This window comes from Humulus lupulus, chromosome 1 (assembly GCF_963169125.1).
Source record: "Humulus lupulus chromosome 1, drHumLupu1.1, whole genome shotgun sequence".
NCBI lineage: Eukaryota > Viridiplantae > Streptophyta > Magnoliopsida > Rosales > Cannabaceae > Humulus > Humulus lupulus.
The window spans coordinates 12,180,643-12,206,866 of record NC_084793.1 but is presented as its reverse complement, the minus strand read 5'-3'; the positions used below and the strand labels follow the sequence as shown (position 1 = coordinate 12,206,866).

Here is a 26,224-nt window from a genome sequence, read left to right as displayed (position 1 = left end):
AAGCTAGCTCATACACTTCAAAACATGCTTTGCTTTTAGGCTCTAAACATAGTAACAGTGATTATCACAATCACCACCTTATTTTCAATAGTACCCAACATAGGATTAAGTGTTAAGATAATCCACATATTTCCAGCAGTACCATAATTTAAACACTAATAAAAAAGAAAACAACCTTAATTTTAATCAAATTCAGATACACACTAATTGTCTTTGACCAATTACTATAATAACTTTATATATTGCACTAATTAAAATTCAATTTCAGAAAACATATAAAGACTGAAAAAAATTGTCATTTCCCACTAGTACATGTACAAAGATATTGGGGAAAGACAAAAAAAAAAACAAGATTACAAGCAAAACAATTCTCAAGTTTCTTCTTCCTTTTTCTAAAATCTGAAATTGAAGCTTCAAAATTTATGAATCACTACAACCCTAATTACTCAAGATTCTTCAAAGTCTTGGCAATACCAGGAATTTGGGGGCCGAAAACGACTAAACCCCAGTACGCGGTGGACTCCCAACGACCGAAAGCAACCCACCCTCGGCGGCTTCTTGCTCGTCGGAGTACAGATATTCGATGCCTCTAATGGCGGAATGTAATCCAACGAGCGTGGCGCCAATCAAGACCGAGATCAACACGTTAAGCCATACACTGGTGAAGACCAGGGCTACTATAGTGACAACGCCGAGAAGGACCAAGACGATGCGGTCATCGATCGTGTTGTTGAAAACGTTAATTGGGCCGTCTCGGAAGAAGTAGAGGGCTAACCAGACGACGAGAACGACCAAGAAAACGATGAGAGAAAGCGGGTGCCAGAGGAGGCTGAGGAAGAGGATCAACAGTACAACCATGGCGTAATTGACGCGGAAGTAGTTGAGGTTGCGGTTGATGCGGGTCGTGGCTTCGCCGAAGGTGTGAGGGCGGGTAAAGGCGGAAATGGGTTGGACGAGCTCCCGCCATGGGCGGCGCGTGGCGAATGTGGGTGCGGAGCGTGAGAAGCCTTGGGAGCTCGTGGTGTAGTAATCTTGCGGTGAAGATGGAGACATTGATGGTGGAGTGTTGTGGAGATGGATCTGCTATGCGATCCGAAGCTTGAAGATGATGATGATGATGAATCAGAGAGTTTGGTCCTAAGATTTCGAGAGAGAGGGACTTGTAGTGTATTGAATTCGAGTCTTAATGAATTTTTGATATTTTTTCGTTAGGTTGGTTTGGATTGTGGTCGACATCAATACGGCATCGTTTTGTTGCCGTGTTCTTTCCGAGTGTTTTGGAAGGTCGGCAATTATGTTTAATGTTTAATATGATTGTTGTCACAAATCTATTTGATAAGATAGTGATAAAAAGTAGATTAATGACACTTGCAAGAGAATTATGCACAAAAACATTATAGATGGTAACCTAATAATATTTTCAACCAATCATCTTATAGTTTTAAAAAATATAGTCATGTTACTGACTTATAATATTTTAAAACATATTTATTATTACTTTCAAAATTTTATAAAGTAATAATATTAATTAAGTTGTGTTGGACACCATAACATATTTCATGATAATAAAAAAATGAGACACTATATGATGCCGACCACGTGGTAAATTGTAATTAGTGTAATTTAATATTAAAACTCACATATTCTATTTTAAATTTGAATGCATAATGTTGGCGCGGTTTTTCGCCAACAGCGAATTATGAAAATAGTTTGGATAAATTAGTGCTTAATGATAAACCGCAATAAGAAAATGATACTCAAGAACACCAGAAAAGAACTCTCAAGAACACTCATCTTTTTTACGTAGTTCGGTGGTTAAAATCCACCTAGTCCACGAGTCTATATTATTACTATTTTTCTTTTAAATTTTGACAGAGTTTTTGTATTACAGAAACAAATCTCCTTTTCCTTACCCAATATCTTAGTATTTATAGAAAACATTCTTGGACAGGCCTTGGGGTCATCATGTGACTTAACCCCAGTGTTATCTGTACCACACTAATTATAAATATTACAATTCATCCTAAGGCATGATCTGATCAATAGGTAAAACTGATATTGGATCCTCAGGGATCATCAGACATGCCATGTCTGACCACGCACGTCTATATAACGTATTCGGGTTTTCAGGAATCCGCGGACATGCCATGTCTGACCATGCACGTCTATATAACGTATTCGGGTTTCTAAGGATCCAAGGATACGCTAGGACTCCAGCGTATCCCGAGCTGAATGCACTGTGAGCTCGTGTCACGGATGCTATGCCTTATAATCATTGCAAGCTCGTGCTTATTGCTTTGCATTCCCCAGCTCGTGTTATTGACCTGGGGAACCGTGCTGCCTTTGTGGAGAAAATACGGACTTATGGATCATCTATTACAGTTCTTTACTCGCCAGCTATACACGAGCTAAATAAAAAACTCGTGCTGAATTTTAGGATGCACACATAATAAATTACACCAATTGTTTTTTACTGCAGTACCATGTGATGTTGAATAATTTAAAAATAAGTAGATATATTTTGCTTTTATCAAAGTTAATTTAGAGCCAAAGATAATGCAGAATATAGGAATAACCAAGAATGAAATAGATTGCACTATGACCAAACTATTTTATTTTAATATAGTTTTATCTCTATTAGTATTCTTTTTATTTTTTCCTTTACAAAATATATTTTTTTAATATTTTGATTGCATCGCCTTACTTTTGCTAATTTCAATTCTTTTTATTACAAAAAAAAAGACTGCCTATAGGTTTTTTTACCAAATCTCATTAGTGTTTAATATGTTTAGGGATATTTTATGTTATATGCATGATAACTTAGTGAATTTTTTTAATATACCAACATAAGTTATTATCCCAAATATATGACAATTTCAATTTTTTATACAAAAATACCCCTAACATTCAAACATCAATTTTATTTCTCAATCCAAACTCTCTCTCTAACATATCTCATTCTCTCACTTTCTCATTCTCTCTCTCTCATTCTAATCTTGTAGATCTCAAAAAAATATCAAAATTAGAAAAAAATAATTTAAAACAGACATTTGAGTGAAAAAATATGAATTTACAAAGTTTTCGTCAAATTTCAGTATAGAATATCAATTTTGCATGCAAATTGCATCGAAAAAGCATCACTTTGGCCAAAAATCAAGTTCATAATTGCATCGCAGCAACATCGAAATACCATCGATTTTTGCATCGAAACATCATCGATGTACCATCAATTTTGCATCAAAACACCATCGATTTTGCATCGAAAAAACATCGTTTTGCCCAAAAAACAAGTTTTTTATGATTGCATCAAAACACCATCGATTTTGCATCGAAAAAACATCGTTTTGGCCAAAAATCAAGTTTTTCATGATTGCATCGTAACAGCATCGATATACCATCGATTTTGCATTGAAACACCATCGATTTTGCATCGAAAAAGCATTGTTTTTGCCAAAAATAAGTTTCATGATTGCATCGCAAGAGCATCGAAATTGCATCGAAAAGGAATCGTTTTGATGCAATTTAAATGCTTTTTTTATGGTGTTTAGATGCAATTTCGATGGTATTTCGATACAAAATTGATGATGTTTCGATGCTCTTGTAATGCAATCATAAAAACTTGTTTTTGGCCAAAATGATGACTTTTCGATGCAAAATCGATGGTGTTTCGATGCCAAGTCGATGGTATTTCGATGCAAAATCGATGATGTTTCGATGCAATCATAAAAACTTGATTTTTGTCCAAAATGATGCTTTTTCGATGCAATTTCGATGCTCTGTACTGAAATTTGACGAAAATTTTGGAGATTCATATTTTTTCACTCAAATGTTGGTTTCAAATGATTTTTTTTTAATTTTTGTATTTTTTCGAGATCTACAAGATTAAAATGTTAGAGAGAGTGAGTGAATAAGAGATGTTAGAGAGAGAAAGTTTGGATTGAGAAAGAAAATGAGTGTTTAAATGTTAGGGGTATTTTTGTCTAAAATATTGAAATTCTCATATATTTTGGATAGTAATTTGTGTTGGCATATTAAAAAATTTCACTAAGTTATTATACATATAACATGAAATTTCCCTATGTTTATTATGTATTAGTGCTAGTAGTCCTAGTTATGTAATGACACTTGTCCATGGTATTGTTATTTCCTTCCATGGTAAATTATTGAAATACATTTTTAGTGTTTTATTATTAGTACAAAATAATTAAAAGTGTTTTTATTATTTATTCAAAATAAAATTAAAAATAGTATCAAGAAAATTCAATTAATTTAAAGCATCTGACATTCCAAATAGCTGGTTAAACTTTTTCAGATAGCTGGTCAATATTTTAGATAGATGTCATTTTGCAAAAAATTATCAAAATTAAGTTAAAATGCAAAATATCTTAAAAAAAAATCATTTTCACCAATTGACATTATTATCATTATTTTGAGAGGAGAATTGTACTTGGTACTTCTTAAAAACAAATTGCATTTGGTTGGCAATTATCTTTTGCTAAGTTGCTTTGACAGACTTAAAATAAAATCATTATACACTACAATTGGAATGGGTGTTTGTTCACTTGTTCTACTTAAAAGCTTGGCCTTTAAAACAACTACACACAATTACCAAATTCTGACACAACTCATCAGGTATGGCTGAAAAGAACATCTAACAAAAGCCTCACATCAGATTACATATCATGAAAAAATTGGTAAGTCCTGATGTCTAGAACTATGAACCTTATAGCGCCAATGCAACCAAGAACAGCAACCACAGAGAACCAACCAACAATGGCAAAGTTAATAAGCTGGAGACAAAGTTGAAATCTGCTAGTGTTTTGGCTCACTCTTCTGACTTTGAGATATGCCAGAGCTGGGAAAACAAAGTCAAGAGGAGTGAACCCAATTGCACCACATATGGCCACAAATTCTCCAAAGAAAGGCACTGCTGCAGCTATGGTGGTTATGATCACCATGTAAATGGATGTTAAAGCTAGTCTAACTAGCCTTTTCTCTAGCTGAATTTTACTAGTTGCTTTCTTACTCAAAAGGGTTTCTTCAAAATATGCATAGGTTGGCCTGCAATATATCTACACACAGTATTTCAAAGACAAATATTGAAAAACCAGTTTAAAAAACTAATAGCACTTTTGATTAGTGTTATTATTACTTACTTGAAAGCATCCAGAGATTTGAATCACAGCAAAAAGATTTGCCATAACAGTAGTCCATTTTGGATCTGTTAAAGAAGAGACAATGTATGGCTGGACTTCTGATCCAAAAGCCCAATATCCCCAAAAGGCTAGTTGCCAATAACTCAGTACTATGATGGTATATGCTGCTGATACACCTTTGTACATATTTTTCTTAATAGGTTCTCTTACTGTATTCTGATTAAGAAAGAAACAAAAATAACAAAAGAAAGTTCAATTATATTTAGCCAACATATCCATAGAAACTACACCAAGTTATATTCTAACCTGGATTTCTGGAAGCATTGCATCTCCAAACGAAAAGGCGATCGTGCCTAGTGCATTAAAGGCTTTTAATGCTTTAGCAGATGAACTTCCCTGCAAACTGTAGTTAACTGATGATCTATCAATCTTTTTCCCTACAATAAATAAGGACAAGAAATTTAAGATTGTAAAGCAAGCTCTAAAGGGTTATATCACATATTGACAGGCCAATTTTCCATGGTTTATATTATTACCATTATATATTGTGACACCAATAGTTGTAGCGGCAAAACCAACAGTACTGAAAGTAGACAAAGCGTTGACCCATCTCAAGGAGTGGATATCAGGGAGCTGAGATAGGAAGAGTTCGAAAGCACCAAAGAACATAATGAAATGCTGCAAAGTCAAAGTTCCATCACTGTAGTAAAACTTGTAAACTGCCTGAGAATGAACAAAAGAAACTTCATTATAATAATAGCTGTAATAATCCCTTCTTTACAGCAAAGTTGTATTGTTTTTTGGGTAACTAATCACAACCTTGAGGCTGCTCCCAGCAGCAATATGAATGGCGATGTTGTTGCCCAAAGAAGCCACCTGTTGAAAAATTGCTATAGACCAGTAACCCCATAATCCTTCAAGAATAAGATACCAATATCTGGTCAAAATCTTTTAATGAAGTTAATTGTTTACTAAGGTTGTTGACCAGTCACTGTCTTGTAAAATCTAGACAACATAGTTAGTCTTATCATGGCTACAAATATTCAAAGATAAAAGATACCAACCGAAAATGCTTTTAGCTAAACTCCGATAGGTGACATGTTTCTTTCCATCCCATTTCCAAAGAGAAGCAATTAGAAGACTAGAATACCAAGTTGCAAGTGTTCCACTCACCAAACTACTCACTCCTGTTTTTCACAGTTACAAATTGCATATCATAAAGATATGAATCACCAAAACAATACAAGTAAACACACTTAAATATTGAGTTGTTTTTGCTTTTGGATTGAGTAAAGAATTACGTACCAAGAGGCCAACCGAGAGAAGCAAGAGCAAAGGGAAGGGGTGCATAAGCGGCGGGCGTGGCGATGGTGGTGGCCACATGGAAAGCTGCCTGCTTCCATGTTCCTCTGCCAACTTCATGATCATAACCACTTCTTATTATTTCATCTTCTTCTATTTCTGATGATGAAGTTTTTGGATTTGCCGGAACCATTTCTTTATTGCCTTTTTATGTTTTATGCTCTGTCACTACTTTGAATGGTGTCTAATGAAGTAAAGAGAGTCAAGTATGTATATATATGGAATACATAAGAGCTGCCTTTTTTGACATTTTCAGGGAGTACGCTTTGCTTGCTTGCTTGAAACTAAAATTCAAAGGCTTTGAAAGAAAGAAAAATGAGATGACTTTGCAGCTTATTATGCAATTAATTATTCAACCACTTTGACAGAAATGAAAGTAGATATTACCACTTGGAACCTTAGAAGTCAACACCAAAATGACAAAACCAGACGGTTAGTTAATGAGCATTGCTAAAGGAAACTCATTGTTTCCAACACTATCATATGTTAGTATTAACGGGTACAATTTACTATCAGATTTTATATATATTTTTTATTTTGAATTAAAATATGTAGTATTTAATATTAAATTGTATTAGAGTGTGTTTAATGTAACGTCTAAATTTATCTAATAAGGCTTAGTGCCTTGGGTATGGGGCTAGGAGGACAATAATTGAATATTATGTGCATGTTTATGATTATATGCATTATGTGTGACAGTTAGAATCCCATGATCCGTAAGGGGAAAGACCATGTAACGCCCTGGTTACCCCAGAATAGTTACGGTGATCGGTGAACTAGAAATTTGACCCGCTACCCGAGTCCTTTGGTTAAAAACGTGTTCTAAGTGTTATTAACAGGCTAAGGTGGAAAACCAATTAAAATGAAATGATATATTTCATTAAGTATATAAACTGCTCATGAGCTATTCAAAACATTTACAAGTTGTTTATAATACAAAAAGGTCGCTACTGTTACAAATTTACAACCCCGCCGACCTAAGCGGCAAAAATAGGGTAAGCCCCCTAGTTCCTCTGAGAACTCCTTGGCTGTGGTGGTCAAGCGGTCACATATGTACACATCCCCACCTAAGCTCTCCAGTCAAGACTGGGTGAGCTTTTCTTTCCCTTTACCTGCACCACATAGCACCCATGAGCCAAGGCCCAGCAAGAAAATGCAATATAGCATGATATAATATCAACAATGATCATAATAATCATTCAGGACTATCAGTCCAAAACAGATAGGTGACAGTCGCAAAAGTCACTAAATTGGGGATAACTCCCTTCAACCTTGTGACAATAGGGTCACCGGGGCTTAACAGGTAAATGAACCTTTTATTAGTTTAAACAGGATAGGTGCATGGTGCCTGGTCACCAACATAACCTTCCTCATGACCATAGAGTCATAACCCTGGAACATCGTTCCCTAGCCATGTGACGAACGGTCACTTGGGCCTTTGCCCTGGCTCTCAGTAACTAGTCTTAGACTAGCCAAGCGCTTATAAGTTCATCGACCTTAGGGTCGGTCCAGCATTAATGCCTTAGAGCCATTCAACGCTGATATCGATTAGATCTAATCTTCATTCGGTCCTGCGTTCAGGACGCTTATGCCGTTTCTGACTCTTAGGTTAGTGTCCCTGACTAGTCAGTGCCATATACAAGTAAACAATATTCACTAGCATTTAATATGCAATCCATGTCCACATTTATCAACCAGCATGCCTCAACAACTATCACGCATGTCATATATACACAGGGTGCAGTTTTCTTACCTCAGGTTCGAGCGAGAAATATTATAAGGACGACCCCTGAGAACGATCGATCTTTTGGTTCCTTAGCGGTTACCTAATCACAACTAATTATAACCTCCATAAATGAAAATCAACATGGATAGGGTCTTAGCCTAAGCATCACTCTCGGGACCTCAAAACTCTCGGGACCTCAAAACATGCCCACACGGTGAGTAGATTCGATCCCGGGCCTTAAGGATCGAAACCCCAAGTCAAAAACCCTTAAAAACACCCAAAACAGGACTTTGAAGGAATAGAGTAACGCTACAACGCTGATCCCTAGCGCCCCAACGCTAATCTCAGAACACCCAACACACCCAAAAGACCCCTGAGTAGCGCTGTAGCGCCCTAAGGTGGGCGCTATAGCGCTACCTCCAGACCAGAAACCCCCTGAAATCTCCTTCTTCATCTCCTTCGATTCTAACCTGATTCCAATGCTTCCAAATCCCATTTTTGATGCAAAATGAACCCAAAAACCATCCCAACATACCCCAAACATCACAACCATAAGAACCCTAGCCAAAACTCCCAACAAAACCAAGATCTCAACCTAGAAATCACAGCTGCAAAACAGAACTAGAACAGGGCAAACCAGGAAATTCAATGGTTAGAAACTTACCCAAAGCTCAGCTTATGATGCTCTTCAATGAAGGAACACACTCCCAAACTCCCAAGGCTTACTTCCCAAGCTTGAATCCTCAAGAATGGTTCAAAAATCCCAAAGAAAACTGAAGAAAGGATGGTACGGGAAGGCTCTTGAATATACTCTGTTTTTCTACCTCTTTCTTAGCCAAAAATGGTTATATCTATCCTAGGGGTGAAATGACCATTATACCCCTAGGTCAATTTAAAGTTTCTAAAGGCTCCCATGGGCAAAATTGGTATTTTCCACCTATCTCGTTAATCATAATTAACGCTCTCCAATTCCCGCTATTCTCGATATTCTCAAACACCAATAATTTATATCTTGTTACCCATTAATTCCCGCAACGCTCTAATCCTTAAAATCACCCCGAGACTCATCCCGAGCCCTGAACTTAAACCTGTTATGACAAGACCACTAATCAATAATCCAAGATCGTCTCTTGCCGAATAGCTCGAACAAACCCACATTATAATGTGGTCTCAACATATATCACCGACATGCATACAAATATATAATCATACCCTCAACGGGCCAAATTACCATCACACCCCTGTAATTAAAAACGTGGACTCACATGCATACATTTAACATCATATTATAATATAATTCATGTATACCTGCACAATATCATTTAATGGCATAATTAAGCAAGTATGGCCCTCCCGGCCTACTAATCCCGCCATTAAACCACATCGGAGAATTCAGGGCATTACAGACCAAGTAAAAAGTTGTGTTGTGCAATCTCACATGGTCTCGGGAAGGTCAAGTGTGATGATTCTAAGACTATGTAGGAATAAGACTACTCAGTTAAAGATGGCTTAAATGGATTGATGGGTACTACCTATGCCAACAAGATGCATCTTCTTTTCGGTAGCCCTTCACTTGAGAACTCCAAAGTTAAGCGTGCTTGACCTGGAGTAATCTCATGATGGGTGACCTCTTGGGAAGTTTTCCCAGTAAACGTACGAGTGAGGACAAAGCAAGCTGGAAAGATTCGTGTTGGTTTGTAGGGTCAGTCGTCATTCCAGGAAGCAGCCATAGTGACGTGGGGCATTACATTATGTGAGTTATTGATGGCTGTCGTGTACCACACAAATTTAACAATGATTTTTCTTTCAATACTTCCAATTATTTCAATATAATAGCAAGCACAGGTCGAACCCACGAAGACTATCGTTCACTTTATTATTCAAGAATTAACACTAAAACTTAAAAGGCGATTTTGATTTTTTTAACTCAAAATTAAATAACATAAACTAGAAGCAATTAAAGATTGATAATACGATATTAAGAAACAGTTAAAGGTTAATCTCCACCCTCAAAAATCATTCCTAATCACTAATGATAAATATTATTCCAATTTCTCAATTAAACTATTAACCCCACAGATAACGCTGAAGCAGTCAATTATCCCAGTCTCCCTATTATAAGTAATCAAGGCGAAGCGCTCAATAATTAACTCTTTTATCTAAGCAATAAATCTATGAAGCATACAATCTATTTAACTTAGATAAAGCATTAAGTTCTATGGAAACAAGTTAATCTAGGCAATAAATTAATGAAGCATATAATTCATTTAACTTAGGTTCTATTTTTCATCACAATCAACAATTCTTTTGACATAACTATCAATTGTAATTTATCACATACACTTAGAATCCTAAACTATTTTGTGAGTAGTAATTCTAAGATGACAATTGAACAATGTAAAACCTTAATTAGTTGGCCACCAAACAAGAAATTACAAGATTCATAACATTCAATTGGAAAAATAAAAACAATCTAATATTGAGAGAAATTAAAGAACAATATTCATTATCAATAATCAAGAATTCATGTCTTGGGTTTTGAATTAACCTTTAACCTAAAAAGAACCTACTCCATAATAGTAATCATAATCACAAACATAATTATAATTAAAATTAAAGAGATTAAGGGAAGAAAAGAAACTAGATTGATGAACAAAAGTAATGTAGTCTTCTCTTCAGCCCTTTCTCAATCTTTTTCTCTCTTAAAACCGTAATAAAAATCCCTCTCAAATTAACCCTAATCATCCTTTATAATCTCAATTAAATTCTAATTAAAAAGTAATAAAAAATCTGAAAACGACGTCGCCAGCCGCGGCCTAGAACAAAATCTGTGCCTAAATCTATCCCTCAGGCAGCGGCCTGGAAATTACGCGCAGCGGCCTGAGTTTTATGCGCAGCGGCTTGTCTGGAAGAAATTTTTTTGAAAGTGCAATTTCCATTTAAAGTGCCGCGGCCTGAGTTTTTTGAGCCGCGGCCTACCTCCAATTTCTTCAATTCTTGATCTTAGATAGTGGTCGCCCTGATTTTCCCACGGGCTGATTAGCAAGCCGAGCTTCGGCCTAACCATGATTACCTCATGATCATCCCCAGGGCCGGAGCTTCCGTCGTAATGTCGTGCCCTCTTAGCTCGAGGAAGCCCCAAGAGCTCGCCTTCACCGCCCAAGGCCGGGGCAGGGATCCTGAAGGCCGAAGACCGAGCTAAGTATGAAGCTCGTGGTACTAGCTAGATATGGAGGCTGTGACCCTTTGTGAAATCAACACACGCAAGGTAAACGTGCATATATCAGGCATCACGTGTCTGATATCCCCCTGACTTCTCGGACACGCAGCAGGAAAGTGCGTGTTCAGACACCCACGACTGGGTTGGGCTGTGCGGCCCATTACCTCCTTACCTATTGATTTGACCACACTTATGTGTCAGGTTTAGGAATTAATCATGAATGTCACAGAATTGATACGAAAACTAAGAAGGTCACGGGATGACCTTCTTACCAACTTCCAGGTGCCTTCTCCTATAAATATGGAGACCCTGGGAGTTGATAGGGGTTGGAAAAATAATCTCTTGTAAGAAATACTCTGTAATCAAATACTCAGTATAGATCAATAATATTGACTAGTGGAGTAGAAGGGTTTTAACCTTCGAACCACTTAAAAACCGTGTCTTGAGTCACCTCTTTCATCCTCTAAGATCATATATCTATTTCGGTTCACCTTTAGCACTAATCCATTTCTCTTCTTCTCTTAATTACCTGTTGGCGAAGAACCGCGTCAACAGTTTGGTGCTTTCATTGAGAGCAAGTTCGATTAGTGCTACTGCAAACATCCAACTATGGTGACTACTCGGTTCAGGCATGGTAACGAGACAGAACAACATGATGGGCAGGAGGCTCATCATACTACCATCCCTGATGAACAAGTTCCTGAAGTCCAGCAGCGGCCAGGAAAACAGCCGGTGGGCCAAGATGATACCGGTAGTTCGGCGCCTCGGCCACCTAATCCGAACCCATGTTATTATACTGCGGTAGAAATGGAGAATGCTCAATTGAGGAGTCAGTTAGCAACAGCTAGCCAGCAAATCCAGGATATCCTGGCCCGATTACCCCCTCTCACAACCGGCGTTAATGTCGAAGAGAGGCAAGGCGAGGCTCCTAAGTCTCGCCGGAGTAACCGGTCCAGGCATAGCCGTTCGGATAGACTTCCGGCAGCCAACTCCACCCCTTCATCACACCTTCGAGAGGCAAACTTCGAGGAAATGCCTAGGACCGGACAACAGCAATACAGCCGTTCGGTCAGGACATCAACTCCTAGCTCTCAGCCATCCTCGAGGATGCCCAGGAGAGCTCGAGGAAATTCCCGAAGGAGATCCGGGGAGGGCTCGCGACGTCAGCCCGTCCCCGACGACCGTCCTGCGCCTCGTCCAGATCGCCCGGTGCGGGACCAGCAGGTTGGCAGGGCCGAAAGGCCCCCACCAAACTTGATCCGTCCAGACGAAATGTAATATCCAACATTTTCATAATACATTTATTTATTATAAATCAAAGTTTTAATACATAAAATGTACAACTTTACAAATTTAAGAAATAGTAATGGAAAAATAGTGTTTAAAATATGATTTTATGTTTTAATGAGATTAAAGAGAGAGAAACTTGAGTAGTCAAGTATTGGACCCAAATGTCATATAATTTTAATTGGGGATTTTTATAAAATTAAGAAAGTTTTGCTAAAGGGCTTATTTGAAAAGAATTTTAGTATTTTGGGTCCAAGTGTAATTTTTAAAAAAAAGAAAAGGCTTCAGCCTTTCTTTTTACCCGAGCCCCTCTCTCTCTCTCTCTCTCTCTCTCTTTCTCTCTCTCTCTGCGTGTTACTGTTGCCGACGACGCATGAGTACTTTCCGGCCACCACTTTTAGCCACGCGCCGGACCGTTGGATTCAGAGGCCTCCGAACTATCGACCTACGCGGGAATCTAGAGCTCACTCGCCGATTAAACGCCTCAACCACTCGATTTAAGTTCGGCCACCCCGCGACTTCAAAGTTGCGATTCGGCCACCTCGGGCATCCGTTTGCCGATCCGTCACCACCATCGTGCTCCTCGTGTTGTGGGCTTCAAAACCCAATAACTTGTTCCTACATCTACCATAGTTGGGTGGTGGGCCCACCACGAGCCACCGCGATCCACCGTAGACCGACGGTCGAAACTTAGTGTTCGAGGTTTTGAAGTACGTTTTGAGTCTCAGAAAATCATCGTTTGACTTGTTGTGGAACCCGATCACTTTGGTATAATTTATTTTACCTATATATTGTGATTTAATTGTGATTGATTAGAATAATTGTTATTATGTGTATTTATAGTATATAATTATATATTATTGATATATGAAATATTTTTCTGTAATCATACTGGCTGTCTGGGATTATATATATTTTTTATACAGGTTTTGATTTTGGAATTGTCCACTTTATAGCCGTTGTGCTGTCCAATTTTCTAGAAAATATTAGATATTAAATAAAGTATAAAAATACATTTTTAATTGATTTTATATTAATATGGAAATTATTATGATTAATTAATTTTAATTATTATTGTTATTGTTTTGTTAAGTAAATCAAGAATACAGATTTATTTATATATATATGAAAAGTATGATTTATAGTAAACTTATTATCTAACCATTATTATTGTATATTAATATTTTTATTAATATTTGAATATTAAAATAATATCAAATATTAGTTTCTTACAGTTATTGATATTTGTAAGACCAGTGAATTTTGGAGAAAGTATATTTATTATATCACTGGAATTGATATTATGACTAATTAATAATAATATAAATATTTATATTTATATTATTATCATTATATTGATTATTACAACTTTATGTTAAAAATATGATTTCTTTTATAAAATGATTATTTGAATATATACATTCATATACGTATTGCTATTGAAGTATTTTGTTATCAATATTGAAATAAGTTTATTTATAGACGATAATTATTATTGTTGTTAGGATTATAATTATTATTATCATTTATATAGTTTCTGGTATGATTAATATACACTATAAATAATGTATATTTACGGATTAGATAGAATTTAATAAATTATGTGCCTTGAATAGGATTTGTATGGATTTGATTGATTGACTCTTGGTGAGCCGTTTTAAAATAAGCTAAGGACCTAAGGTAAGTAAATCTCATATTTTGTGCTTAAGTGTAAGATGCATGACTACATTGACTGTGTATATCTGATGAGTTAAGTATGGTATGATGATGATGCATATGATAAGTATGTGAAAAATGGTTATATGAACACCATAAGGGTGTTGTGTGATATGTAATTGATGAATTATGTGATATGTGAAAGATGTCTTACTTGGTTAAGAATGATATGAATTATGTGCAAGTATGTGTTCTTATGTTGATGGATATGTGGATTACTCTATGTTCATGATTTGTTATATGTTATGATATATGAAGCGTTTAAGTTTTTAGGCTGGAAACCTTAGACCTGAGCCATAGCTCTACGTTAAGATATAACAACGACACCAACCCAAAGCTTCATGTATTATGACTAAAGATGTTTTGAGTTATATGAGATGTGATACAATGCCTTGATTGAATACCATCAACACGAATCATGAACATGAACATTGGCATTTCAGCATCAGCATGTATGCATGGCATGTACAGTTATGTGATACATTATTATGTGATATAAGACCATGCATATGAATATGAGAAAAGTTATGAAATGCCTTGAAAAGTCTTATGTAAAGTTAAACATTTTAATGACACAAGGCTTAAGCATAGTGATAATAAGATGTTTAAAAAGGGTGCCACTGTTTTGATGAAGCAATCAAGTAAGTTCAGTAAAGAAGACGGAAGTCTATAAGACTTATAGTGGTTGCCCACTAGTGTGGGCTAGGTCAGAGTTGACCATTCAGATATGTTTGCCATGTTTCCGTCTTTCTCCTCCATATGTGTAATAAGTATGGCAGCTATGGCAACGATGAAATGAGTGTTATGATGAGCCTAGCTGAGATGATGGCTAGCCGGAGGAGAACCCATGGGATTCTATATGATATGTGTAACAAGCCCTGCAGGCATTAGCTGAATCAAACAGTGTGCACAAGTGATATTGGGCCCATAAAAATGTGAAACTAAAAGAAAGAGCATAAAAGTAAAGTTTGTAAGTGCTTGAGCAATAAATGAAATGCATAAGTATATAAGTCAGCATATTAGTATATGTGCACTACAAACTCACGACATTCATGTGTATGTGTATGCATGAGATTTGCTTACTGAGCGTTAGCTCATTATGTTATTTTCCAACATTTTTTTTCAGGTGTGGCTTTAGCTGTTGAGCAACTTGTGGAGCACGGACTCAGTAGCAATGCAATAATGATTTAGAGTTTTCATATGGCTGCCTTAAATTTAAAGTATTCATACGTGTAATCATTTCTACTAATAAGTTTATATAAAAGTTTTAAATTTTTCTGTATTTCTTCGTATCATTTTATTTAATCCTTTTAGTCAAGTGCCTAACATACTCGTAAACTCTAGAATTACGAGTATGTGGCGAACGTACCCTACCTTAGGGACGTTACAAATGGTATCAGAGCTTTGAGTTTGTAGATGTCGTATACTCGTTATGTTATTAAATTTTGGGATCCGAAATGCTACTGAGTTCCGCCACAAGACAAGCCACACATTAATGGTTAGTATAATCTATTCATATTTTAGTTAATGCATGTTAATGATGTTGTATAATTGCATTAGAAACTCATTGTGTGTTTGAGTCTCCATGAGATAAGTATGAGTTTGGATTAAATGATTATTCTCATGCATGGTAGAGAAACTGAAGTTTGTTATTTATCTGAATGCATGCCTTTATTATTGATGTGATAAATAATTGATGATTTATTGATGTCGATGTTTGGATTGTTATTTGATATTCTCAAGCTTTGAAAGTGACCTATCAGTTCAGTTAGTGTGTTAAGGGTTAATATGTCAGGTTAGTGTTTTGGAGAGCAAAGTTTTAGGTTGTTGCTGAGAGCACACACAATAAGAGACTTAGTAATATATAGATAAAAAAAAAATACATAATACATTAAGGATTGGGATTTTGGACACGTTCTACCTCGTCGATCAACTTTTGTTGTTCAACTCTAAGGGTCTCCCCAGTAGTTTACAGTGTCCGAAATTTTTCCTTCATATCGACTGAGTAGTTAGCAAGAAGTGTAGTTAAAGTCCCATTCTCCTTAACCAACTTCTCCTTCTCTCGATTCAATGCCTTGTTGGCATTTCTAATGGTTATCATCTCTTGTTTTTGTGTTTCTATATACCTTTTCAAGTGGTCAACCTCTTGTTCTCTTGCAAGAACCCGTTGGCCTAGGTTTGAGACCGATGCTGCCGCCTGAATGGTAAGAACTAAGGAATCTTTTACAGCTTGTAGGTCCGACCTATGGGATAAAATTGTTTGGTCTTTAGGGGTGAGTATGCTTTGACCTATACTAATGGCCACCTTTTTATCGAGCATAGCTGAATCCTCCACCGTGACAAGGCCAGTATCAGAATAAAATTTGGGAAGCCAAACTCTGGGAAATTGAGTATTTCGTTCTGGGATGTGTACCGTAGGATACACCATTAGCTGTGGTAGGGGTGCAGAAATTTTTGGTGAAGGTTCGATAGTGGGTAGATTTGGCTCAGGTAAAGCTAAAGTTAGGTCTAAGTTCAGCTGAGATGAAGAGGATGCCATGGGTTGCTTAGCTTGAGTAATGAACAGAAGTAATAATGATTTGGTTTTCAAAAGCTTGAGATTGATTGTGTTTTAGTGTGTATGTGATGAATTTTATTTATAGAAAAATGCGTTGAACTGTTGGTTCATTGGATCCTTGAATTTGTTTGTTTTCAAGATAGATATCACAGATTTTATTTTGGTTAATGTGTTACACTATCCTCTCTGATGATGAAAGTCAAACTTATTAAATGTTGTCGACAAAGAAATCACTTCTATTGATTTTGCGATCCTGATTTGAACATGGAAACAATTTGTAAATTGTTGAATGAATCGAGGTGATAAATGTTATTTACTGAATTACTCTGTAGTGTGAATTACTTTCGGCGATTAAATTATAGTATATTAGCTGCTTTATCCCGAAAGTAAGTTAATGTATTACTTGCGTGAAGTGATGACTGAGTATTATTGGTATAGGTGTTGAAATGAGACATGTCTAACTTATTAGACATGTGAGAATTATTCGTTTTAGTAGATGAAGTGGTGGATTGGTCAGTCAAGACTTATCCCATGTTTTATTCAATGAAGGGATACTAAGCTAAGTGTGTGAATTTCCGAGTGGCCACGGTTATTTGCATTCTAGCATAGTATCAATATGCCCTTTATTATTTTATACATTTGGAAACAATTTTGATTTTTAAATGTTTTCTTAGAGAAAGAATGAGAGTCAGGCTTTTCTGAACTGGTACCTAATGAATGGCCTATCTCACTATTTCTCATTCAGGGCAAGAAGTCGGTTTTGACAACGAAAGGGTTTCACAGAGACTTGGTTTTAAAGAATAATCTTCATCGGCTATATAATTGTTTTCTAGTTATCCAATTTTTTTATGTCGAAAAACTTTTTATTGAACAAACTTGTTGCTCAATTTAGCATCTATCATCAAGGTATAACCAGTCAATTGCATCTGCTTAAAAAAAAAATATTTGACTGTAAGACATGAAGATCAAGGATGTTTTCATGATGATGGTCATTTTCTCTTCTTACGTTATGTGGTTTGTGTTCAAAAGTATGGATGATGAGGATTCGTTTGTATTTTCGTATACATTCATTGTAATTTATACTATTGTTATAGCTTATTTCCTTTCTTTCTATATTGTAGTCCTCATGTGAGGTGTTTACACATCCTCGCCTTTTTATATATGATAAGGATTACAAGTCAGGAATAAGTTTTGTTTTCGGGGTGAAAGTAAGTGTTGTGTATAAAATCTTATGCTGTGAAATGTTGTTCTGTTTATTTGTAATGGTAGTTCTTGTCTCCGATTATCAAATTTTAGTTTGAAATTTCGAGGACGAAATTATTTTAACGGGAGAAGGATTGTAATATCCAACATTTTCATAATACATTTATTTATTATAAATCAAAGTTTTAATACATAAAATGTACAACTTTACAAATTTAAGAAATAGTAATGGAAAAATAGTGTTTAAAATATGATTTTATGTTTTAATGAGATTAAAGAGAGAGAAACTTGAGTAGTCAAGTATTGGACCCAAATGTCATATAATTTAAATTGGGGATTTTTATAAAATTAAGAAAGTTTTGCTAAAGGGCTTATTTGAAAAGAATTTAGTATTTTGGGTCCAAGTGTAATTTTTTAAAAAAAGAAAAGGCTTCAGCCTTTCTTTTTACCCGAGCCTCTCTCTCTCTCTCTCTCTCTCTCCTCAGAAACTCTCTCTCTCTCTCTCTCTCTCTCTCTCTCTTTCTCTCTTTCTCTCTCTCTCTGCGTGTTACTGTTGCCGACGACGCATGAGTACTTTCCGGCCACCACTTTTAGCCACGCGCCGGACCGTTGGATTCAGAGGCCTCCGAACTATCGACCCACGCGGGAATCTAGAGCTCACTCGCCGATTAAACGCCTCAACCACTCGATTTAAGTTCGGCCACCCCGCGACTTCAAAGTTGCGATTCGGCCACCTCGGGCATCCGTTTGCCGATCCGTCACCACCATCGTGCTCCTCGTGTTGTGGGCTTCAAAACCCAATAACTTGTTCCTACATCTACCATAGTTGGGTGGTGGGCCCACCACGAGCCATCGTAGACCGACGGTCGAAACTTAGTGTTCGAGGTTTTGAAGTACGTTTTGAGTCTCAGAAAATCATCGTTTGACTTGTTGTGGAACCCGATCACTTTGGTATAATTTCTTTTACCTATATATTGTGATTTAATTGTGATTGATTAGAATAAATGTTATTATGTGTATTTATAGTATATAATTATATATTATTGATATATGAAATATTTTTCTGTAATCATACTGGCTGTCTGGGATTATATATATTTTTTATACAGGTTTTGATTTTGGAATTGTCCACTTTATAGCCGTTGTGCTGTCCAATTTTCTAGAAAATATTAGATATTAAATAAAGTATAAAAATACATATTTAATTGATTTTATATTAATATGGAAATTATTATGATTAATTAATTTTAATTATTATTGTTATTGTTTTGTTAAGTAAATCAAGAATACATATTCATATATATATATATATGAAAAGTATGATTTATAGTAAACTTATTATCTAACCATTATTATTGTATATTAATATTTTTATTAATATTTGAATATTAAAATAATATCAAATATTAGTTTCTTACAGTTATTGATATTTGTAAGACCAGTGAATTTTGGAGAAAGTATATTTATTATATCACTGGAATTGATATTATGACTAATTAATAATAATATAAATATTTATATTTATATTATTATCATTATATTGATTATTACAACTTTATGTTAAAAATATGATTTCTTTTATAAAATGATTATTTGAATATATACATTCATATACGTATTGCTATTGAAGTATTTTGTTATCAATATTGAAATAAGTTTATTTATAGACGACAATTATTATTGTTGTTAGGATTATAATTATTATTATCATTTATATAGTTTCTGGTATGATTAATATACACTATAAATAATGTATATTTACGGATTAGATAGAATTTAATAAATTATGTGCCTTGAATAGGATTTGTATGGATTTGATTGATTTACTCTTGGTGAGCTGTTTTAAAATAAGCTAAGGACCTAAGGTAAGTAAATCTCACATTTTGTGCTTAAGTGTAAGATGCATGACTACATTGACTGTGTATATCTGATGAGTTAAGTATGGTATGATGATGATGCATATGATAAGTATGTAAAAAATGGTTATATGAACACCATAAGGGTGTTGTGTGATATGTAATTGATGAATTATGTGATATGTGAAAGATGTCTTACTTGGTTAAGAATGATATGAATTATGTGCAAGTATGTGTTCTTATGTTGATGGATATGTGGATTACTCTATGTTCATGATTTGTTATATGTTATGATATATGAAGCGTTTAAGTTTTTAGGCTGGAAACCTTAGACCTGAGCCATAGCTCTACGTTAAGATATAACAACGACACCAACCCAAAGCTTCATGTATTATGACTAAAGATGTTTTGAGTTATATGAGATGTGATACAATGCCTTGATTGAATACCATCAACACGAATCATGAACATGAACATTGGCATTTCAGCATCAGCATGTATGCATGGCATGTACAGTTATGTGATACATTATTATGTGATATAAGACCATGCATATGAATATGAGAAAAGTTATGAAATGCCTTGAAAAGTCTTATGTAAAGTTAAACATTTTAATGACACAAGGCTTAAGCATAGTGATAATAAGATGTTTAGAAAGGGTGCCACTGTTTTGATGAAGCAATCAAGTAAGTTCAGTAAAGAAGACGGAAGTCTATAAGACTTATAGTGGTTGCCCACTAGTGTGGGCTAGGTCAGAGTTGACCATTCAGATATGTTTGCCATGTTTCCGTCTTTCTCCTCCATATGTGTAATAAGTATGGCAGCTATGGCAACGATGAAATGAGTGTTATGATGAGCCTAGCTGAGATGATGGCTAGCCGGAGGAGAACCCATGGGATTCTATATGATATGTGTAACAAGCCCTGCAGGCATTAGCTGAATCAAACAGTGTGCACAAGTGATATTGGGCCCATAAAAATGTGAAACTAAAAGAAAGAGCATAAAAGTAAAGTTTGTAAGTGCTTGAGCAATAAATGAAATGCATAAGTATATAAGTCAGCATATTAGTATATGTGCACTACCAACTCACGACATTCATGTGTATGTGTATGCATGAGATTTGCTTACTGAGCGTTAGCTCATTATGTTATTTTCCAACATTTTTTTTCAGGTGTGGCTTTAGCTGTTGAGCAACTTGTGGAGCACGGACTCAGTAGCAATGCAATAATGATTTAGAGTTTTCATATGGCTGCCTTAAATTTAAAGTATTCATACGTGTAATCATTTCTACTAATAAGTTTATATAAAAGTTTTAAATTTTTCTGTATTTCTTCGTATCATTTTATTTAATCCTTTTAGTCAAGTGCCTAACATACTCGTAAACTCTAGAATTACGAGTATGTGGCGAACGTACCCTACCTTAGGGACGTTACACAAAACTAGGATCGCCTCCCCAGTTAGGCATCCTCCATCTCCGATCAGATATCCGTCTCCTCCTCGGCTCGTCCGGGACATTCCAGCCTATGGGAGTAGTAGGAGAAACTTGCCATCAACTGGACCTTCCCGACGCAGCAGGGCGCCAGGGGAAGGCTCAAGTCGTCATCACCAAAGGTGGACTCCAAGCCTATCCAGTAGGAGCCACTGGACCGGCAGTCGCCAGAGTGATCTCTCTGGGGGAGACCTTCGTCAGCGTTTAAGTTCGGCACAAAGTCATCAGACCACCCAGGGAGGTGACCTGTGAGATCGCCTCAACTCTCATAGAGGGGACCGAGCAGGAGATGGAGGCCAGACTCGTTCAGGGGGGGTTCTGTCCGAAGTACGCAACGGAGGGAATGTCCCAAATAACCTATCTCAAGATAGGAGGGGAAATAACCCACCAAATGTGTACAATGGATCCGGAGCTGTTGAACAGCCCCGGAATAACCAAGGACATCAGGACCAAACCCTCGAGCGCCTGACTCAGATGGAGGAGCTGATGAGGAAGCTCCTATCAGAAAAAGAAAAAGACAAATATGATTCGGGGGACGAGATGGAACTTTTCGCCCCCAACATAGCAGCGACGGCATACCCATCTGGTTTCCGTATGCCTCACTTGTCGAAGTTCAACGGGGACGGAGACCCGTCGGACCATTTAGGGATGTTCAACACCCTAATGATGGCCCATAACATTGGCCCGAAGCTGAGATGCTTAATCTTCCCCTCCACACTGACTGGACCTGCCAGGCAATGGTTCAAGCAAAGTAAAAGACAGTCAATCAGTTCCTGGAAGACCTTCTCAGCCGACTTCAAAAGGGCATTCCGAGCCTCCCAAGCCGCCCGTGTTCAGGCCGCAGCCCGGTGAGACTCTGAAGGCCTACCTGAGCAGATTCGCGAACGTCGCTGCTCGAGCTAGAGATGCGGATGATAGCTCCAAGCTCATGGCCATGAGAACCGGAATCCTTGTCGGAGGAGACCTATGGAAGGATATACAGAGGAAGGGAGTCAGCTCGGTCAACGAATTCCTTAACAGGGCCCAAGAATGGATAAACTTGGAAGAAGCCGAAGCCACAGCTGCGGGAACCAGCCAGGTTCCCGATCAGCCCGCGGGAGTAGGGACAGAGGTCGTGGCAGCAACCCCAAACGTCGCACAGAGCAACCAGCCCGGCGGAGGAAAAAGAAAGGGCAATGGCGAAAACAGTCAACACAGCCAAAAGAAGAATAGGTCCGTAGATAAGTTTAAGCCTGTTTTCGCGACGTATACCGAGCTCACCCAGTCCAGAGAGAGTATCGTCTTGGCCAACTCTACTCGAGTCCCTTGGAAGAGGCCGGAGCCATTGAAGCACCACAAGGGAAAGAGAGACACTTCCAAATTTTGCCGTTTTCATAACGACATCGGCCACAATACCGACGATTGTAGGCATTTGAAAGATGAGATCGAGACTCTCATCCGAGCCGGTCCCTTGGCTCAATACTCGCGGAACAGGGTCCCAGCGAGTCGACCTGCTCCAGAAACCCCAGCCAGTCAGCCCGGGTCTCGGGTAGATCAGGATGTCCCTCCCCCCGTGGTCGGAGGAGAGATATCCACCATCTCTGGAGGTCCGCACATGGCTGGCACGAGCAGAGGCGCCCAGAAGAGATACGTGAATGAACTAAAGGCTCACAACGGAGTGGAGTTCGTCCCGGAGCAGCACCAGTCGAAGCAGCAGGGATTGGAGAGGCAACCAATCATTTTTACGGAGGAAGATGCAGGCCGTGTCCAGTTCCCTCACAATGACCCCTTGGTTGTAGAAGTCCAGCTCGCCAACCGGAGAGTGAGGAGGGTACTGATAGACAACGGGAGCTCGGTGAACCTCCTATTCCGATCCACCTTAGAGAATATGGGTTTGACCGTCGCCGAGCTAAAGGCAACCTCCATGATGCTGTATGGTTTTTCCGGAGAAGGATCAGCGGCGATAGGGATGATCGAGCTAGTGATCACCCTAGGGGAAGAATCTCGGACAGTATCCAAACTACTCGAGTTCGTGGTCATAGACTGCCCCACTGCTTACAACGCCATTTTGGGCCGACCTACGCTCATAGCTTTCGGGGCTATCACTTCCATTCGACACCTCGCCATGAAGTTCCCTACTTCAACGGGAACCTGCATTGTCCATGGCGATCAGCTCGCTGCCAGGGAACGCTACAACATTTCCATGAAGGGAAGATCTAAACCCGGGCAGCTGGCTATGGGCATTCTGGGTGAAGAGGAATCTCAGGAACCCTCAGCGGACCCTGAGATTGAAAAACCTCAAAACTCCAAAGTGGGAAATGTCGCTTTAAATGAGGATATTGACCCCCGAGTAGGCGAAGACAGATCCGAGCTCCAGGCTATTAAGGAGCTCGAGGAAGTGAACCTTGATCCACAGAATCCGTCACGGACGGTCAGGCTTGGGAAAAATCTCTGTAGCAAGAGGAAGGCGGAGCTGACTACGTTTCTGCGGGCTAACTTAGACGTATTTGCCTGGTCCCACGAGGACATGGTGGGGATTAGCCCGAGTGTCATCATGCACATGCTTCATCTGGACAAAAGCATTCTCGCCAAGTCTCAGAAGCAAAGACGTTTAGGAACAACCCGGGCTGAAGCCCTAGAAGAAGAAGTAGCCCGGCTAAAAAAATGTGGCTTTATCCGCGAAGCCAAGTTTCCAATTTGGGTTGCCAACCCCATGCTAATTCCAAAGCCCAACGGAAAATGGCGAACCTGCATCGACTTCTCCGACCTGAATAAAGCCTGCCCCAAGGATTTTTTTCCATTGCCAAGGATTGACCAGCTGGTGGATGCCACGGCGGGGCACAAGCTCATGTCCTTTATGGACGCGTACTCAGGCTACAATCAGATCGCGATGAATCCAGCGGACCAGGAACACACCAGCTTCATGACCCCGACTAATGTCTATTGCTATAAGGTCATGCCGTTCGGACTGAAGAACGCCGGAGCTACCTACCAAAGGCTAGTAAATAGAATGTTCGCGGACCAGATCGGTAAAAACATGGAAGTGTACGTTGATGACATGCTAGTCAAGTCAAAGACTGCCGATAACCATGTTTCCAACCTGGAAGAATGTTTTAAAATACTACGAGAATACGGCATGAGACTCAATCCCCAGAAATGCACTTTTGGAGTCGCATCAGGGAAGTTCCTGGGGTTCATAGTCAATACCCGAGGAATCGAGGCAAACCCCAGTAAGATCCGGTCACTGCTCGAGCTTCCTTCGCCCAGGTCGCGGAAAGATGTCCAAGGCTTGAAGAGTGGCAGCGCTCAACTGGTTTATTTCCAAGTCAACCGATAAGTGTTTGCCCTTCTACAACCTGCTCCGAGGAAACAAGAAGTTTGAATGGACAGTAGAATGCGAAAGCGCATTCCTCGACCTGAAGGCACATCTGGCTGAACCGCCCTTGCTATCCAAGCCCAAGGCAGGAGAGCCTCTTTTTCTCTACCTGGCTGTCACTGAGGATGTAACTAGTGTCGTACTGGTACGAGAAGAGGACCAAGTTTAGAAGCCAGTCTACTACATCAGCAAGAGACTCCTCGGGGCAGAATCACGATATCCACTGATGGAAAAATTGGCGTTCTGCCTAATCACGGCCTCGCATAAGCTCAGGCCGTACTTCCAATCTCACTCAGTACACGTCATGACCGATCAGCCTCTAAGGCAGGTTTTGCAAAAACCTGAAGCATTAGGACGTTTGTTAAAATGGGCGGTCGAGCTCAGTCAGTTCGAGATTTTCTACACTCCACGAACTGCTATAAAAAGTCAGGCCCTCGCCGATTTTGTGGCAGAATGCACGGGATTCCAGGAGGATCTAGCAGAGGGCTCACCCCAGGTCACCTCGCCCCAATCGTTGTGGAGGATCTTTGTGGATGGATCTTCCAACGAGAACAGCTCCGGGGCCGGAATCATTCTGATATCCCTCGAGGGACATAGATTCCACTCGGCGCTAAGGTTCGGGTTTAAGGCCTCCAACAACGAGGCAGAGTACGAAGCTTTGTTGGTCGGACTGAGGATAGCCAAGGAGTTAAAGGCGAGCTCCGTCCAGTGCTTCAGTGACTCCCAGCTCGTGGTAAACCAGGTTCTGGGCGAGTATCAGGCGCGGGGACCCAAGATGGCCACATATCTGGCAAAGGTAAAAGCCGAGCTGTCCGCGTTTGAGCGAGGATCGATCGAGCAGATACCTCGAGAACAGAACACTAATGCAGATGCTCTTGCCAAGCTCGCCACCTCAGGAGAGACGGAGACCTTGGGGTTGGTGCCAATAGAATTCTTGGAAAAACCAAGTATAGAAGGAGACCGGGCTGAGGTCGAGATGGTCGACGCCAGGCCAACCTGGATGACCCCCATTCTTGAATATCTCGTTGAGGGCAAGCTGCCTGAAGGACGTAGCGATGCACGGCGAATCCTGTATCAATCTCCGAGATATACGTTGGTCGATGGGGTGTTGTACCAACGTGGGCATTCCCTACCTCTCCTCCGGTGCGTTCTTCCAAGTGAAGCGAAGGCCATCCTGCAGGAAGTTCACGAAGGATTCTGCGGAGACCACACCGGGGAGCAGAGCTTGGCTTTAAAGGTTCTCAGGCAGGGGTATTACTGGCCAACTCTGTCCAAAGACTCGATCTCCTACGTGAAG

At 38.7% G+C, this 26,224-nt stretch overlaps 2 protein-coding genes and 1 long non-coding RNA gene across 3 annotated transcripts; 1 reads left to right on the top strand and 2 right to left on the bottom strand.

Annotated features, from left to right (window-relative positions):
- Positions 1-164: 164 nt before the first annotated feature.
- Positions 165-1,186, bottom strand: LOC133785584 (PRA1 family protein E-like). The gene has a single exon (XM_062224805.1). The coding sequence runs from the start codon at positions 1,051-1,053 to the stop codon at positions 499-501; it is 555 nt and encodes a 184-aa protein (XP_062080789.1). The 5' UTR covers positions 1,054-1,186; the 3' UTR covers positions 165-498.
- A 3,213-nt stretch (positions 1,187-4,399) lies between these two features.
- On the bottom strand, positions 4,400-6,704 carry LOC133785576 (GABA transporter 1-like). The gene is made up of 7 exons (XM_062224801.1): positions 6,462-6,704; positions 6,221-6,343; positions 5,976-6,070; positions 5,693-5,879; positions 5,463-5,593; positions 5,157-5,372; positions 4,400-5,072 (listed from the first exon to the last, which is right to left on the bottom strand). The coding sequence occupies exons 1-7, from the start codon at positions 6,649-6,651 to the stop codon at positions 4,674-4,676; spliced, it is 1,341 nt and encodes a 446-aa protein (XP_062080785.1). The 5' UTR covers positions 6,652-6,704; the 3' UTR covers positions 4,400-4,673.
- A 9,132-nt stretch (positions 6,705-15,836) lies between these two features.
- LOC133814736 (uncharacterized) lies at positions 15,837-17,869 on the top strand. Its single transcript, XR_009884802.1, has 2 exons — positions 15,837-15,965; positions 17,770-17,869. It is a non-coding gene; the product is annotated as an uncharacterized LOC133814736 (long non-coding RNA).
- The last annotated feature ends 8,355 nt before the right edge of the window (positions 17,870-26,224 follow it).